This window comes from Eutrigla gurnardus (assembly GCF_963514095.1).
Source record: "Eutrigla gurnardus genome assembly, chromosome: 6".
Lineage (NCBI taxonomy): Eukaryota > Metazoa > Chordata > Actinopteri > Perciformes > Triglidae > Eutrigla > Eutrigla gurnardus.
Window position 1 is genome coordinate 19,278,592 of NC_139920.1, and position 14,612 is coordinate 19,293,203.

At 46.5% G+C, this 14,612-nt stretch overlaps 2 protein-coding genes across 4 annotated transcripts; one reads left to right on the forward strand and one right to left on the reverse strand.

Annotated features, from left to right (window-relative positions):
• Nucleotides 1-261: 261 nt before the first annotated feature.
• Nucleotides 262-11,294, reverse strand: map1sa (microtubule-associated protein 1Sa). The gene is made up of 7 exons (XM_084011643.1): nt 11,015-11,294; nt 8,156-8,257; nt 7,751-7,833; nt 6,837-6,977; nt 3,158-6,086; nt 2,347-2,570; nt 262-2,266 (listed from the first exon to the last, which is right to left on the reverse strand). The coding sequence occupies exons 1-7, from the start codon at nt 11,166-11,168 to the stop codon at nt 2,111-2,113; spliced, it is 3,789 nt and encodes a 1,262-aa protein (XP_083867769.1). The 5' UTR covers nt 11,169-11,294; the 3' UTR covers nt 262-2,110.
• A 45-nt stretch (nt 11,295-11,339) lies between these two features.
• Nucleotides 11,340-14,575, forward strand: trmt13 (tRNA methyltransferase 13 homolog). 3 transcript variants are annotated; one of them, XM_084011645.1, is made up of 12 exons: nt 11,340-11,452; nt 11,551-11,709; nt 12,206-12,273; nt 12,348-12,414; nt 12,507-12,563; nt 12,636-12,705; nt 12,803-12,909; nt 12,979-13,164; nt 13,282-13,354; nt 13,444-13,518; nt 13,593-14,007; nt 14,092-14,575. In XM_084011645.1, exons 2-12 carry the CDS (start codon nt 11,599-11,601, stop codon nt 14,279-14,281), a joined length of 1,419 nt encoding a protein of 472 aa, XP_083867771.1. In that variant the 5' UTR covers nt 11,340-11,452; nt 11,551-11,598; the 3' UTR covers nt 14,282-14,575. The 3 variants fall into 3 exon arrangements, with proteins under 3 accessions (XP_083867771.1, XP_083867770.1, XP_083867772.1); XM_084011644.1 differs by lacking the exon at nt 11,340-11,452 and having other exon boundaries at nt 11,466-11,709; nt 14,092-14,266; nt 14,419-14,575; XM_084011646.1 differs by lacking the exon at nt 11,340-11,452 and having other exon boundaries at nt 11,466-11,709; nt 12,227-12,273.
• The last annotated feature ends 37 nt before the right edge of the window (nt 14,576-14,612 follow it).

A 14,612-nucleotide genomic window follows, 5' to 3' on the forward strand; every position in this document is an offset into this window, starting at 1 on the left:
CATCTAAACATGACAAATATTGATCAATGATGTATAAATCAGTGAGCCTCATCCAGCAGAGGGCGACGTCGCTCTGCAGCAGAGAGTGAGAGATCGGTGAACATGAAATCAATGAATCAATTATATTGATCAGGAAACTGAGAATCCATAAAACACTCAGACTTACTGAACTCTGGATGTTCACATATAATCAATCAGATAATAGTCAACCAGATCACAAACACATTATCAGAATAAAACTCACTGCAGACAGTGTTAAAGGGCTACTTTTATTTTGAAAGAACCATCAAAATTAGTGTTTCAGTTCACAAATTGTGTGTTATAGTGTGTGTGTGTGTGTGTGTGTGTGTGTGTTATAGTGTTTGTGTTATAGAAGGCATTTTTTTCACAAAATCTCCTCAGTAACGCCACGACGGCGAGGAAATGGAAAGGCAGCATGGAAGAGTGTGTGTGTGTGTGTGTGTGTGTGTGTGTGTGTGTGGAGGGGGAACCATCAAAATTAAATCATATTTTTAACATTTTTATGGCTTTGAATCCTTTTAGATTCACTGATGAAGAAAATCAAAGTTGTAATATAAAAACAAAAGCAATTTCTTTTATAGAAAATGTGTCCAAATCTAAATCCAACAGAGAATTTGACGACATACAGCTGAATGAGAATAAAGTTGTGATTCTATGAATAAAACACAAAAATCGAAAACGAATAAAGTCAAATGACTCGTCATGTTTATATTCTGTCAGATAACCTTAGAATATAAATGACGACTTGATTTTGAAAATCATAACTGGATCAATAATGTTGATCATTTAAGAGTCAACAAACTGTATTTAACATCACAACGTTTGTGTGCTCAGTCCTGAAAGTTCACGATCAATAAACTCTGAATTCCTCCAGCTGGAGCTCGTACCAAAGTTCACCGTGCAGACGAGCAGTTTTAAAAAGGACTACAATTTAAATAAATAAATAAGTTAAAGATTGAAACTTTTTTGAAACGTTTTTGGAGCAGAAATACAAAATAAAAGTGGGATTTTCGTGGTTTCAGTCGCCAGCAAACAAAACAAGAAAACAAGAAAAGCACAAAAGACCAACTTTCTGAACAGATATTGATCAACTGATTCTATATTGATTTAACCGGCTGCTTTATATCAGATGAAAGATACCACAAGTCCCAGAAAGCACAGCTGCAGGAAGCATCCAATTGGAGAGCTCCACTCTTCCACTCTGTTGTCGGGCTGATTTGAATCAAGTCAATTTTAGAGTTTGGATCTTTCGAGATGTGAATAGGATGCAAGAGCTGAGGCTCATGGGAGTTGTAGTATTTAGAGCCGGTGATGATGGCGATCGGATCGTTGCTGTTTCTAGGCAACATGTGTCCCAAACATGATAAAACACATTAATGAGTGAATATTAAAAACCTCTGCTGGATCAGAAACTTACATCTAAACACTCCGTAACGAGACTAAAATCTATTTATGATCATAAACCGGTCAAAGATCACATAAAAACCAGAGGCAAAGTTAACACTTTCAGAATTAAGAGATAAAGATTGTAATTTCAACTTAAATATCTCATCAAGTTTTACCGAGACAGAAATCTGAGGATTAATGATCAAATAAAGGTCATGTAATAACAGAACCAACGTTATTAGGTTAAGAGAAATAGAAGGATGTAAAAATGAATGTGGTCAACTGCTAACGAGACCATCAGTCTAAAACACTACATTAACTGAAGCAACAACTCCAGTGCTCCAGTATTCTCAGTAAACACTTTGGATGGGAATGTTTATGTTAAAATCCAGCTGATCCAGCAGAGAGGAAGTGACAGGTGCTGACAGGAAGTGACCATGCAGTGATGTCACACAGGTGCAGGAAATGTAAAGGAAACCGTTTCATAGTAGGAGACCAGAATCTGGACTTCCTGTTTCATCAACCTTCAGAATTAGAGCTGTGCAGGGATTAACTGATCATGCTCACAAGAATGACTCAACCGAAGTGAAACCTGATTGATCACTGTGCATTGGTCTGGTCTGATGTAACCATGGCAATGATCAAAGTCTACGCTCTGACTGTGCAGCGGTCAGAGGGGATGTAGGCGGGGCTTCCTGCAGCCTCAGAACTCCACCTTGCAGGCCGGGAAGGTCTCCTCCTGCATGGAGACGGTGCTGTTGCTACCCAGCACAGTGATTGACAGCTCCTTCTGCCTGTCGTGGGTCTCCTGGTACCATTCGTGCATCGCCAGCGAATCAAACGTTGGGATCAGAGTCACCTGAGGAAAGGTCAGGGAAACGGACCAATCAGAGGACAGATCATGTGACGGTGAAGAAGTCACCTGAGCGTGTTACACACCTGGAGCTCTGGCCAGCTGCTCTTCCCCTCCAGCAGAGCGTCCAGGATGCTCCTCATCGACACCTCCTTCACAGGGTCGTCTCCACTGATGATGTAATAGGAGGAGCGGAGGCGTCTGAACAAGTCAATGTCCACCGTGGACAAAGCACAGCCAGAAGGCAGGTAGGCCAGGTCCACGTAGACCGCAGGACCCTCAGATCCCTCAGAACCTGCAGCTTTGGAGGCTGACAGGAAGTCAGAAGATTGAGGTTAAAACAGACGACCACACACAAATTAAAACCAATCAGTACTAACGAACAGAAAGCAGCAGAAATAGGGCGGATCAGCAGTTCTACTGACCATGTATCGTCAGTGAGCGAGTTCAACAAAACTCTTTTGGTTATCTTACTTAACTAATCCTGACAACTGCGATCCAGCTAAACAGTCCTACGGCGGTGGGCATCAACGTGCTTACATAAAAGGGATTTACAGCATCTGACCAATCCCAAACAGACATGTCAGCAGAGTGGTGTATTTTTAATTTAAATATGACAATGTAAACACCTAATCAGACTAAAAGCAGCAGAGCTGCAGGAAGGACAGCAATTAAAGCTCATCATCATCATCATGTTGTAGATACATGTTGAATGTAGATGAACAGGTATCTAACATGAAGCCCGGCTAGACCTCTAGACCTGATCAGGTATCTGTGTTCCAATGAATTAATGTGTCACTTCTTATAAAGTAGAAGATAAATGAATGTGTTTCAGAGCTTCATGATCTTGTTTCTATTAAAGTACCCTTCATGTGTTTCAGGACTGTGCCGGCCTACCTGAGGATGAAGGTTTTGCAGATCCAATCCTGGAGCCTCCTAGTGAATTTCGGGCTGATGGCTTTGTGTCGAGGCTGGAGGTCATCTTCAGTGACCCCACAGAGTTGCCCGCCTTGGACTTTAAATTCTGGGCTGAGGTACTTCCAACGGTGGCCTTCTGTGTCTTCAGTGCTGGTTTCTTGGTCTTGCCAGATGAACTCTTCAGGTTCTTGCTTGCCTCTGTGTCAGCCATGCAGGCTCCAGGCTGGGAGGGCAATGGGGGCAAGTCCTTGATCGGAGCCGGTGGCGGGTCGTGCCCTCCCCTGTGGGAGTAGTGTGGACTGGGATGATCTTGTGGATGACTGGGCAGGAAAAGGCTACTGGAATCATCGTCAGAGTCCATATCAGCCATGATGGATGGACAGTCCTCTGTACTGGGGGGCACGTCTGAGTCTGCCGGGAGGGACTCGCTAACCGATGTGGGTGGAGTCTCCTGGCTGTAGGCTGAAGGGCCGTCGCTGCTGCTTGGATCCTGTGAGTGGTTGTTTTCGTCAGAGAGGTCTGGTACGATCCCAGTGGCAAGGCCGGGACCAACATGCTGCTGGTGGTTCTCTGGAGTCTTGGGGTGCTGGAATTCACAAGGCGACACTAAGCAAAGATCCACATCATGTGGAACATCCGAGATGAGTTCTGTCATCCCGTGGACATGTTCCTCCGATCCACAGTGACCACTATGGTTTGGTCTCAGAGGGAAGCCTGTTTTGTTGTTGGACTCTGAGTCAATAATGTGTCCATTAGAGTAGACTCTATCTCCCAGGGGGCCTTTGGGTGGGCCTGTAGTGGGGGTCAGCGTTTGCTCAAAAGAAACCGACAGGGATTCATCAACTTCTGTTGAATGAGGAGAGCCAACCTCGGCTGGCATGGAGGTCATGGTGGTGGATGTCAAAAGACTGGGCTGTTTATCATGAGAGCATGTGGAGTTTTCCAGACCTTCCCTAAGGGAGCTCAGGTCTGAAGTCTGAGGACCTCCCTGTATGTTATCCCCAAAACCCGGACTAGATCCTCTGGTCTTGGGGCCCCTGTCTTCAGCTAAACCCAGAATATCTTCTTTAGGGGATTGATCGTCCGGGTCCGTCTCCATAGAGCAAACATTATCTGGACTCTCTAGTGTTGCAGCCTGGTTCTCATTGGTCTTTACTCCATCAGTGACCTTTGCGTTTTGACTACAGCTGACATTGTTGTCTTCTAGTCGAAGTCTTTCAAAATCAGCAGTCATGTCCTCAGGTGTTGACAACTTGGATCGATCCGCCTCCTTCTGATTTTCTTGCTCTTTTGAACTGGGTTTACCCTTTGTCTCAATATTTGAAATATCTTTCTTTGGGAGAGTCCCATCTTTTTTAAGATTCCCACCCTTTCCAGAAGTCTTGACTTCTGTTGATTTCTTCACTTCTCTAACAGCTGGTTTAGCCATTTTTTTCTCCTCTGTTTTTACATCCTTCTTGCCGTCTTTCTTTGGTTCAGATTTTAAGTCCTTCTTTGCTTTCAGAGTTTCTCTCTTTACTGCTTCTTTCTTTTTCTCTCCAATCTCTTCTTTCTTTACAGCAGCAGCAGTGGCCTTCTCATCCTTCTTTTTCACTTCCCTTTTCTCTTCTTTTGACACATCTTTCTTGAGGACAAGTTTTTCAGCAGGTTTCAGTGGTTTTGATTTTGCATCTGCATCCTTTACTTTGGACTTGTCTTCCTCTTTCTTTTCTTTACTTTCACCTGCTGCCTTTGGCATCGATTTCACCTCCTGTTTCTTGACGTCTACTCGTCCAAGCTTGTCTTTCTGTAAGGCACTGCTGGGTCTGAAGTCCTTGCTCTGGGACTTAAGGCTCTCCCGACTCTCTGCTCGTTTTGGTTGTTTCTCAGTTTTGGATGTTTCTAGGTCCTTCAAATACACAACTGGATGTTTGAGGAAATTCAGATGTTTGAGTTTGTCAAGTCCATCCAGAATTTTGGTCTGTGGTGTGCACCCGGGAAACAGGACCCGGATGATCTTCTCCTGAGGACTGGAAGGATACCAGACCAGCAAAGCACAAATGGCAACAAGGCACGGTAGTGGAAGATCTGAGCCTTTAACATTTGATCCGCTGTTTGGCCAAATCTGCATGAAAGCTTCAAGATTTTTGCTGCCACTGACTGGATTCAGAGGGTACAGCTCCAGACGGCCCACTCCCATCTTTTGAAACAGTATAACTGGTTCTATAATGGGTCCGTTAGACCGGCTCAGAGGTTCAGGTTTGATTGCAAGTCTTTGTAAATGCTGCAGAGTGAGTGCCACCTGGTCACAACTCCGCAGCTCAGTGGGGTTTCCCTGTAAGGACTTCAACCTGTGGGGAACATTAAGGAAGACCACCCCGATCTCAGGGGAGATGAGGTTTCTCATCCAATCCTCATCAGTCTGGGATCCAGCAGACTCTTCCTCCTGCTCAGCTACTTTCCTCAGCAGCAGGCTGTTCAGCCCAGGAAGATTGTCGACACCAATGTGAGTCAGAAGCACCGAGTCGATCCTGTCCAGGTGCCGCACCAGTTTCCAGAAGCAGGAGCGGGTATCAGAGCCACCATTCACTAGGACGTTAAAACCGTTAACAGCAAAGAATGCAGAGTCCCCCCTCCCACCAGGAAAGATGTAGCAGCAGGGTCGAGAGAGTTTCAGGAATCCCACAGTGCTCGGAGGCTGTAGGAGGTCGTAAGGGGACTCTGGTTCCAGGGACTCGGACAGGTACTCTGTGAACTCCTGCAGACCCTCCATTTCTGGGAGGACAGGGGGAGGGTTGATCTGGATGTTAATGTAGTCTTGCAGGTTGTGTTTCTCTAGCTCAGACTTCTTCCAAAGACCAACGTCTGGACAGCTGAGGGTGAGGTTTGCCTTCGCCGCCGGATCTGCAGAACTCAACAACTGACCCACCTTTCAAACAGACACAGAGAATCAGGATTGATGATGGAGAGTCTGACTATTCAAAATGGACTTGCATTTACAGTATTTAGTCTAGTCATCTGACTACTCAAAGTCCTTTTACACAACATGTTCTCCCGTTCTCACACTCATTCATGGCAGAAGCTGCTAGATGTGATCTAACGCCACATTCACACCGGACCTTCACCTTGCATTACTCACAAGTTTGAGCGCAAGATCATTTGAGTTTATTGGCATCACTGTAGAGGAGACAGGGCTTCCCTCCCTGTTAGCTTGTCATCTTGCAGACAGAACTAACTACCTCTAAAATGCTTGTTTTCTGAATGGAGTCTGGTTGATGGGTGCTAAGCTATGCTAACTTTGTAGCTGCACCATCAACACTCCAAATAAGGTCATCTAGATATAAATACGTTAGAGACCTTATTTTTGGGCCACAGACAGTCTCTGGTTTCTCCACATAGTCTGGTCTGGTCTCTGGACTAATGTGAGCTACTATCGTAGACCTCTGGGGGACCACCGACAAAGGAGACAACATTTGGTTGCTCCATTCAGCCACGTCAGGTTGAGGTTAGATCAAACACTCGGCTGAACTGATCTATATCCCTGTCATATTTATAAACCTGCAGTAGACTCTCCTTTGGAAGAAGACATTATTGACACTCTCCATTCAGAAATAACGAGAGAGAGAGAGAGAGAAAGAGAGAGAGAGAGACAGACAGACAGACAGACAGGTTCTCTGACCTGGTCATCAGTGAAGATGTGGATGAAGTCCCAGAGAGAGAAGCAGCCTCTCTGTAACACAATGTCTCCGGACTCTTCAACACACTGACTGGCCAGGACCAGAAGTTTGTGTCGTGACGGATGACAGACCAGCCGCCGGACCTGGACCCCCACACAGGAAACACACGCATCAATATGTCTGATCCAGTCTACACACAAATCAGGAGGATTTAGATGATCAGGACTGACGACAACTTATCTTCATAAATAAATTGGTTATTTTCATTTATATTCAAGCTGCACCGTTTTGGAACAAAACTGAAATATTTTATATAGGAAGGCTCCTCCCACTCCAGAGCAACTGTCCACCAGGCTCCTCCCACTCTGGAGCAACCTGTCCACCAGGCTCATCCCATTCTCCAGGCTCCTCCTACTCCAGAGGTCCTGTCCACCAGGCTCCTCCCACTCTCCAGGCCCCTCCCACTCTGGAGCCATGTGTCCACCACAACGTGACTCATTAGCCGTAAGCGTTGTGTGTGTGTGTGTGGAGCGTCGCTGCTAACAGCAGAAGAGAGTCGCTGCTGATGTTGCTCTGCCGTTAGTGAGCCAGCGGGACGGGCTGTTAGCTGCTAACGGCTACCTGCTAATGCTAACTAGCACTCTGCTTCATTATCAGGTAGTAGTTGTATCATTCATTATGATCCTGACATTTTAACTGTATATATAATAATAAAACAACAACAATCATAATAATAAAACAATAACAACAACATAATAATAAAACAACATTAATATAATAATAAAACTAACAATATAATAAAATGACAAAATTAATATAATAACAACAACAACAGTAATTTAATAATAAAACAACAACATTAATATAATAATAACAAAACAGGAAGCTTCAGTGACAGTGGAGGACGATTCATCACCTCGGAGCAGACAAAGTCGTGAGCCGGATTCACAACAACCTGAGTATCCAGAACGTCTCCACTGTGCTGCAGAGTCCTCTGACCTGCAGACAGATAGATAGACAGACAGACAGGATGGCAGGCGGAGCAGAGGGGTCTGGACCCCCATCAAAACAGGACAAAACTGAGTGTGTGTGTGTCTACAGTGTGTGTGTGTGTGTGTGTGTCAGCAGACTCTCAGCTGACTCTTCATGAGTTGCAACCATCTCTTTAAATAACTTCCGAGACACAGATGATGTCATACTTCCTGTCGGGTGGTGTGACAATGACCTTTTGACCTTCAGAGCAAAGACTTTGGTTTTACTTTAAAAAGCAAAATAATGATAATAATCTCATAACACTTGTAATAATAGTACTTCGTCTCACCTGGGACATCCTCCGACAGGAAGGCCGAGTGTCTCGACACGAACAGCTTCAGCTGCTGATCCAGAACAGAAACATCCAGATGTACGGGCCAGCAGCGCACGCCTGCAGTTCACACACATCCAGCATTAATCAGATTAATAATAACAATTAGGTTTCCGATATCATCATCATCATCATCACGTACAATATTGTTCTTTCAACATTTATATCTGATCTGAATAGTCTGACTCCAGAGGCCTGTATTATGAAGCAAGTTCAACATACCAGGGTATCTTTCTGTTATCTAGCTTCACTAACGCTAACAACTGCAATCAGAGATCAGCGGTCACACGACGCTGGTTATCAACTCGGCAAATCAACCCAGGGTTTCCCTATCAAGCTATGAGCGTGTGCAGATAAGAGTGTTTGCTGTTTGCAGCATTTGACCAAATCACAAACATGGATCAGTCTACGCCAACGGGCAGCAGAGCAGCAAATTTCATGTACGAGGAGCGAACCATAATCTTACAGAAATACGAAGACGTTAAACATATAATACAGGCAAAAAGCAACAGTTTCATCTGTCAAATGCAGGAAGGACAGCTCGCAAAAAAAATCATTAATAGTCTTATAATATCACTGCCCCATCATAGGGGCACAAGTAGATCTGACTATAACTACATTTGTGTATTCCATTAAATTAATTAGTTGTGGGTTATAGCTCAGTGGTAGAGTTGGAGCCCCATTTACCAAGGCTTAAGTCCCCACTGCAGTGGCCCTGGTTTGAATCCGTCCGCTGTCCTCTCTCAAAAAGGGCCAAAAAAAATGAATGTGTTGATTGGATGTATTCTTATGGCGTGGTATATGACAATAGCGGCCTCAAACCAGGCGGCGTAAAAAATAAAAAAATAAATATAAAAACATAATTCACAGCATACAGAAAAGTACCCGTGGCAAAGTAACGCAATGTGATGAATACAGTCTGTCCCTCATTTTGGGCGCACATGTAACGTTTCTGAGCACTTGAGCTCTCCTAAGAGACCCGATCCACAGGGTCCTGGGTTTGATTCCCGGGTCGGGTTTGAGTTCCTTCTGTCTGGAGTTTGCATGTTCTCCCTGTGTGAGCATGGGTTCCGGCTTCCTCCCATAGTCATGCAGGATGGGGATAGGTTAATTGATGACTCTAAATTAACCGTAGGTGTGAATGTGAATGGTTGTCTGTCTCTGCGATAGACTGGCGTTCTGTCCAGGGTGTACCCCGCCTTCGCTCAAAGATAGCTGGGATCGGCTCCAGGATAAGTGGTAGATGATGGATGTTGCTTGTTTATGCTTATAGTGTTACTCTGTTGAATGTTTACATTTATATGCATTACTCTGTTGATTGTTGATTGGTTGAAGAATTTCCTTCAGGATTAAAAAAAAGTTATATCTTATGTAATCATGTCCCATGATGCATCATTCTGGACTTGATCTTTTATTTATTTCTATTAATATTTGTTGTGTTGTCACAATATCAAAGTGGTGATTTCATGGATATCTTCCTAAAACACATTCAGCAGCTTGTGGTTCAGAGTCTCACCGAGGACCCTCTGACATGTGGACCGTCGGAGCAGGGGATCAAACCTCCAACCTTGTGAGTCAAGGAAGACCCGCTACAACACTGAGACACAGTCTCAACACTGAGACACAGTCCCTGACACTATAGATTATCTGTATCTGTAGTTATGGTGGTCAGGATGTGAATATAAGCGTTACAGCAGTCAGCCTGAAGACCATCAATGATACGATTCATCCATCACGCAACTTCCTGTTTCTGATCAACAGCCCTGAACGTAGCTTGTGTTGCATTCACTGACCCCGTTAACTGTCAGACTTCACACCGAGTTCTGGTTCACAAGGAATCAGACATATAATATGAAGGATCTGTGAGTCAAGCTTTCAGTTTTTATGGGATGTTGTTCTGTTGTGGATCCAGGCTGAACTGACCAGCAGCTGGAGACCAGGATGGTCTACAGACCAGACTGGTTTACAGACGAGACTGGTCTACCTCCCTCTATGGTTCCTCCTCTCTCTGTCCGATGACCAGTTTCCTTCTCTGCAAACAGGAAGTTGAAGATATTCACTAACACCACTTCCACTTTGTGTGTCAGCACGCTGACACTTCTGCCACAGACAGAAAACCAACTGAACGTTCACTGAACACTCAGACTGAAGACACGGATCAAAAATTTGAGGAGGCTGGCCCTGAAACCCGCAGGTTTTCAGGGTCTCACCCTGCGGCCCTGAAACCCTGTGGCACTAACACGTGTGTCAGTGACGTATCTGTGAAAAGTCTCAAGGTACCGAAACAAACCACACGTCACCAGACAACAAACAGCCAACAAGCCTCCGTCACAGTGGACTAGCAACATTACACTTATATTAAACGTATAATAAACGTATAATACACTTAGAGTAGAAACTGAGATTGGACGCGTTTTAACACCACATTGGTCCTGGATCCGGATCGGGGGACAGGATGTCCCGCATTATGTCAGCTGTGAAATCTAAATTGAACCGTTTAAACAGAAGCAGCTGCTTCACACGGCGGAGGGGGTCCCACACAGACCGGATCCCGTTAAAACGTGAACCAGTCTTGAATAAACGTGAATCTGGAGGAAACCTCCGGCGGTTCCGTTAGCTGGCTAGCTTGTTTGTTAGCATGCTTTCCTGGACTTTCTGAGGTCCGGGTGGACCGGATACCGACGAGCTGCGGACGTTCAGGTCGTGATGTTGAACTTCGGGATGAAGACGCGAACTTTTCACGGTTTTATTGTGAAGGGCCCCCCTGCGTCGTTCACGTTACCGTTTACGGTACCGAGTAACTTCAACAGAACTTACCGGACTCTATTTGCCGCAGCAGCCGCTCCAGAAGGCCGGCGGGCCGCAGCGCTCCGACCACCACCAGCACAGAGTAGTCCGGCGCCGCAGGCCGGGACGAACCGGGAGAAGGACCGGGACCGCCACCCCGCGTCGCTGCTGCTGCCGCCATCATAGTTTGGACAGTCCACGAATGACGTCTCCAGAACACAAGCCCCGCCCTCTCTCACAAGAGGCGGGAAACTCTGATGATCTGGCATCCAAGGCGGCCAATGAGCAGCTGAGGAGGTGGAGACTAGATGGCCAATCAGAAGAGTCTGGTCCCTTCAGGGTCCCGGTTTAGAATCCGGCTTCGTTCTGTGTGGAGTTTGCGTGTTCTCCCTAAGCCTTGGTCCTTTCCGGGTTCTCTCCTGATTCTCACCTGGTTCTGTCCGGTCAACTGCTGACTCTAACCTGCCCGTAGCCGCCGTAGATTATTTTATTCAATTTATTTTTCGTTCGATCATTACGGAGGATCAACAGTTTTTGTCTGAGCCTCATCTCCTTATTTCCTACAGTGGCTGAGCACGAGAACGCAGCACGGAGCGTCAACCACGTCCTCCAACATGGCGGCGCCCCTGCCCGGAAGATGTGGCTTCTTCGTGGAGAAAAAGAAACGTTTCTGTAAAATGATCGTCGCGAAAGGGAACGTGTTCTGCGGAGAGCACGCGACCATGGTGAGTTCAGGGTCCCGCGGTGAGTTCACGGGTCTGTGAGGGTTTATGAGAGTCTGTGAGAGCCTATGAGGGTCTGTAAGGGCCTACCAGAGTCTGAGGGTCTATGAGGGTCTGGGTCTATGAGGTTCTGTGAGGGCCTACGAGGGCCTATGAGGGTCTGTGAGGGCCTACGAGGGTCTATGAGGTTCTGTGAGGGCCTACGAGGGCCTATGAGGGTCTGTGAGTGCCTACGAGGGTCTATGAGGTTCTGTGGGGGCCTACGAGGGTCTCTGAGTATCTATGAGGGTCTGTAAGGGTCTATGAGGTTCTCTTAACCAGACCAGACTGATCATCTACGGCTGAAGAACACTTGGACATTTGGACAGTCGGAGACGGGGATCGAACCGTACTACCTGTACTGCCTTCCTTCATGTACTTCTACTTGCTACTCAGTACTTCAGTACTCACACCTGCTGATGACGGGTGAGTTGTGATGTCATCGCCTGTCTGTTAACACCTTCCTGTTTCCTGTCTCCAGGAGAAAGGAAGCAGCAAGAGGATCATGTGTCCTCTGGACCCCAAACAGTGAGTCAGCAAATCAATGACATTATTGATCCTTAATGATCAGTTAGTGACCTCACTTTCTGTTTGACCTTCAGCACCGTGACGGAAGACAAACTGGACAAACACCTGAAGAAATGTAACGCCAGAGACAAACCCAAACCTGTGAGTTGTTATTATTATTATTACTACTACGACTACCATGTTTCAGTATATAAATAATATTCTGGACAGTCACTGTTGTAACTCGTCTGCAGGTTTATTATGTTGAGAACATAAATGCTGGATCAGCTGATGGAGAGACGCCCAGACAGGTAATAATAATAACAATAATAATAATTATGGTAATGATAATAATAATGATAATCCTGCTGTCTGTGTGACAGGTGAGTCTGTCTGAGCGTAGCGGAGCTGAGTTACGGTCTCTGGTGGACCAACTGAAGGCCGCCGTCTCAGGTGAGTCCTACTCATATGTGTACCTGTGAGTTATGATATAATGTTGTTATTGTTAATGTTGTTGATGAGGATGATGTTGTTGTTGTTGTTGTTTTAGGACTGCAGTGTGATGTGGAGGACAGGGTGTTGTCTCATCATGTCCTCGAGGAGGAACTCAACAACCCAAAGAACGGAGACTCTGCCCACAAACACTTGAAGCAGCAGGTACACAGCTGTGACATCCCCCCCCCAGCCATCCATGGTGGTCCCCTCTCACCTGTCAGGTGTGTCCAGTCCTCTCTCTTAGGTCACCTGGAGGCGCTGGGGCTTCTGGGACGGGGACGTTGCTTTGTGGAGTTCGGAGCAGGTCGAGGGAAACTGTCTCACTGGATCCATGAAGCCCTGAAGACCCCAGACCACCTGAAGACCTGTGAAGACCTGCAGCTGCTGTTGGTGGAGCGCTGCAGCACCCGCTTTAAGGCAGGAAGACCTCATTAGTCAACACGCTTCTATATGTTTAACCTGCTGAATGATTAATTTCTGTCTTCTGAAGTAAATCTGGTATGACCCGTTCTGTTATGTTCTGGTCTGGTCCAGGTGGATGGGAAACATCAGCATCTCGCAGTCCAGTTCAACAGGCTGCAGGTCGACATTCAACATCTGGATTTAAGTAAGAGACAAACACCTGGAGCCCGTGGTGGTCTAGTGTGTTTCTGGTCTAGTGTGGTTCTGGTCTGAACCTTTTGACTGATGTTTCAGGTAAAGTCCAGCTGCTCAGACAGAAGAAGTTACCTTTGGTCGGCGTCGGGAAGCACCTGTGTGGAGCAGCAACAGGTGAGTCTCTTCTGATTGGCTGCAGTCATTTGAAGAATGTGGACTCAGCCGGTCTCTTCTGTCTCTGGTCTCAGATCTGGCTCTGCGCTGTTTGTTGGAAACACCAGGACTCAGAGAGGAGGCCGAACCCCCATTAAAACGCCTCAAATCTTCACAACCAGCTGATCCACAATCAGCTGGTTCTGTAGCACTGCCAGACTCTGGTTGTGGTCCAGACTCTGGTCCTGGTCCAGACTCTGGTGCGGTGCTGGGCCTGGCGGTGGCGCTGTGCTGCCACCATCGCTGTGAGTGGCGTCATTACGTGGGGCAGGAGTTCTTCCTGCAGCGAGGACTGGGACCAGCAGAGTTCTCAGCGTTCTGTCGGATGTCCAGCTGGGCCACATGTGGACTCAGACCGACCAATCAGGACCCTTCAGCTCAGGGTCCAACCAATCAAACAGGAGATGATGAAGAGCATGAAGAAGAGGAGGAGGAGGATGCTGTGAGCGGGTAAATACTGATGTTTGTCTCTTTATTTCACGTCTATAAAACAAATGGAGAAGATCAAAGACTGTTCCTTCTTCTGGTCTTCAGGTTTCTGGTGGCGGAGGACCGCCGGCAGGTCGGTCTGCTCTGTAAACGTCTGATCGACGGCGGCAGACTTCACTTCCTGAAGACAAAAGGATTCGACAGCAAACTGACTCATTACGTCAACAGTCAAGTGACTCTGGAGAACGTCCTACTGACCGCCGTCCCCTCGGCCAATCAAAGACACCCAGACTGACCGCCGTCCCCTCGGCCAATCACAGACACCCAGACTGACCGCCGTCCCCTCGGCCAATCACAGACACCCAGACTGACCGCCGTCCCCTCGGCCAATCACAGACACCCAGACTGACCGCCGTCCCCTCGGCCAATCACAGACACCCAGACTGACCGCCGTCCCCTCGGCCAATCACAGACACCCAGACTGACTGTAGACTTACAGTAGACTGTAAGCAGACTGACTTTAGACGGACTGTAGACTTGTTGGATTTGTCTTTGTAGATTAAAGTTTGTATTAAACATTTTTCACATATTTTCAGTCAGCTGCTAATCTTTGATTTAAATTCAAA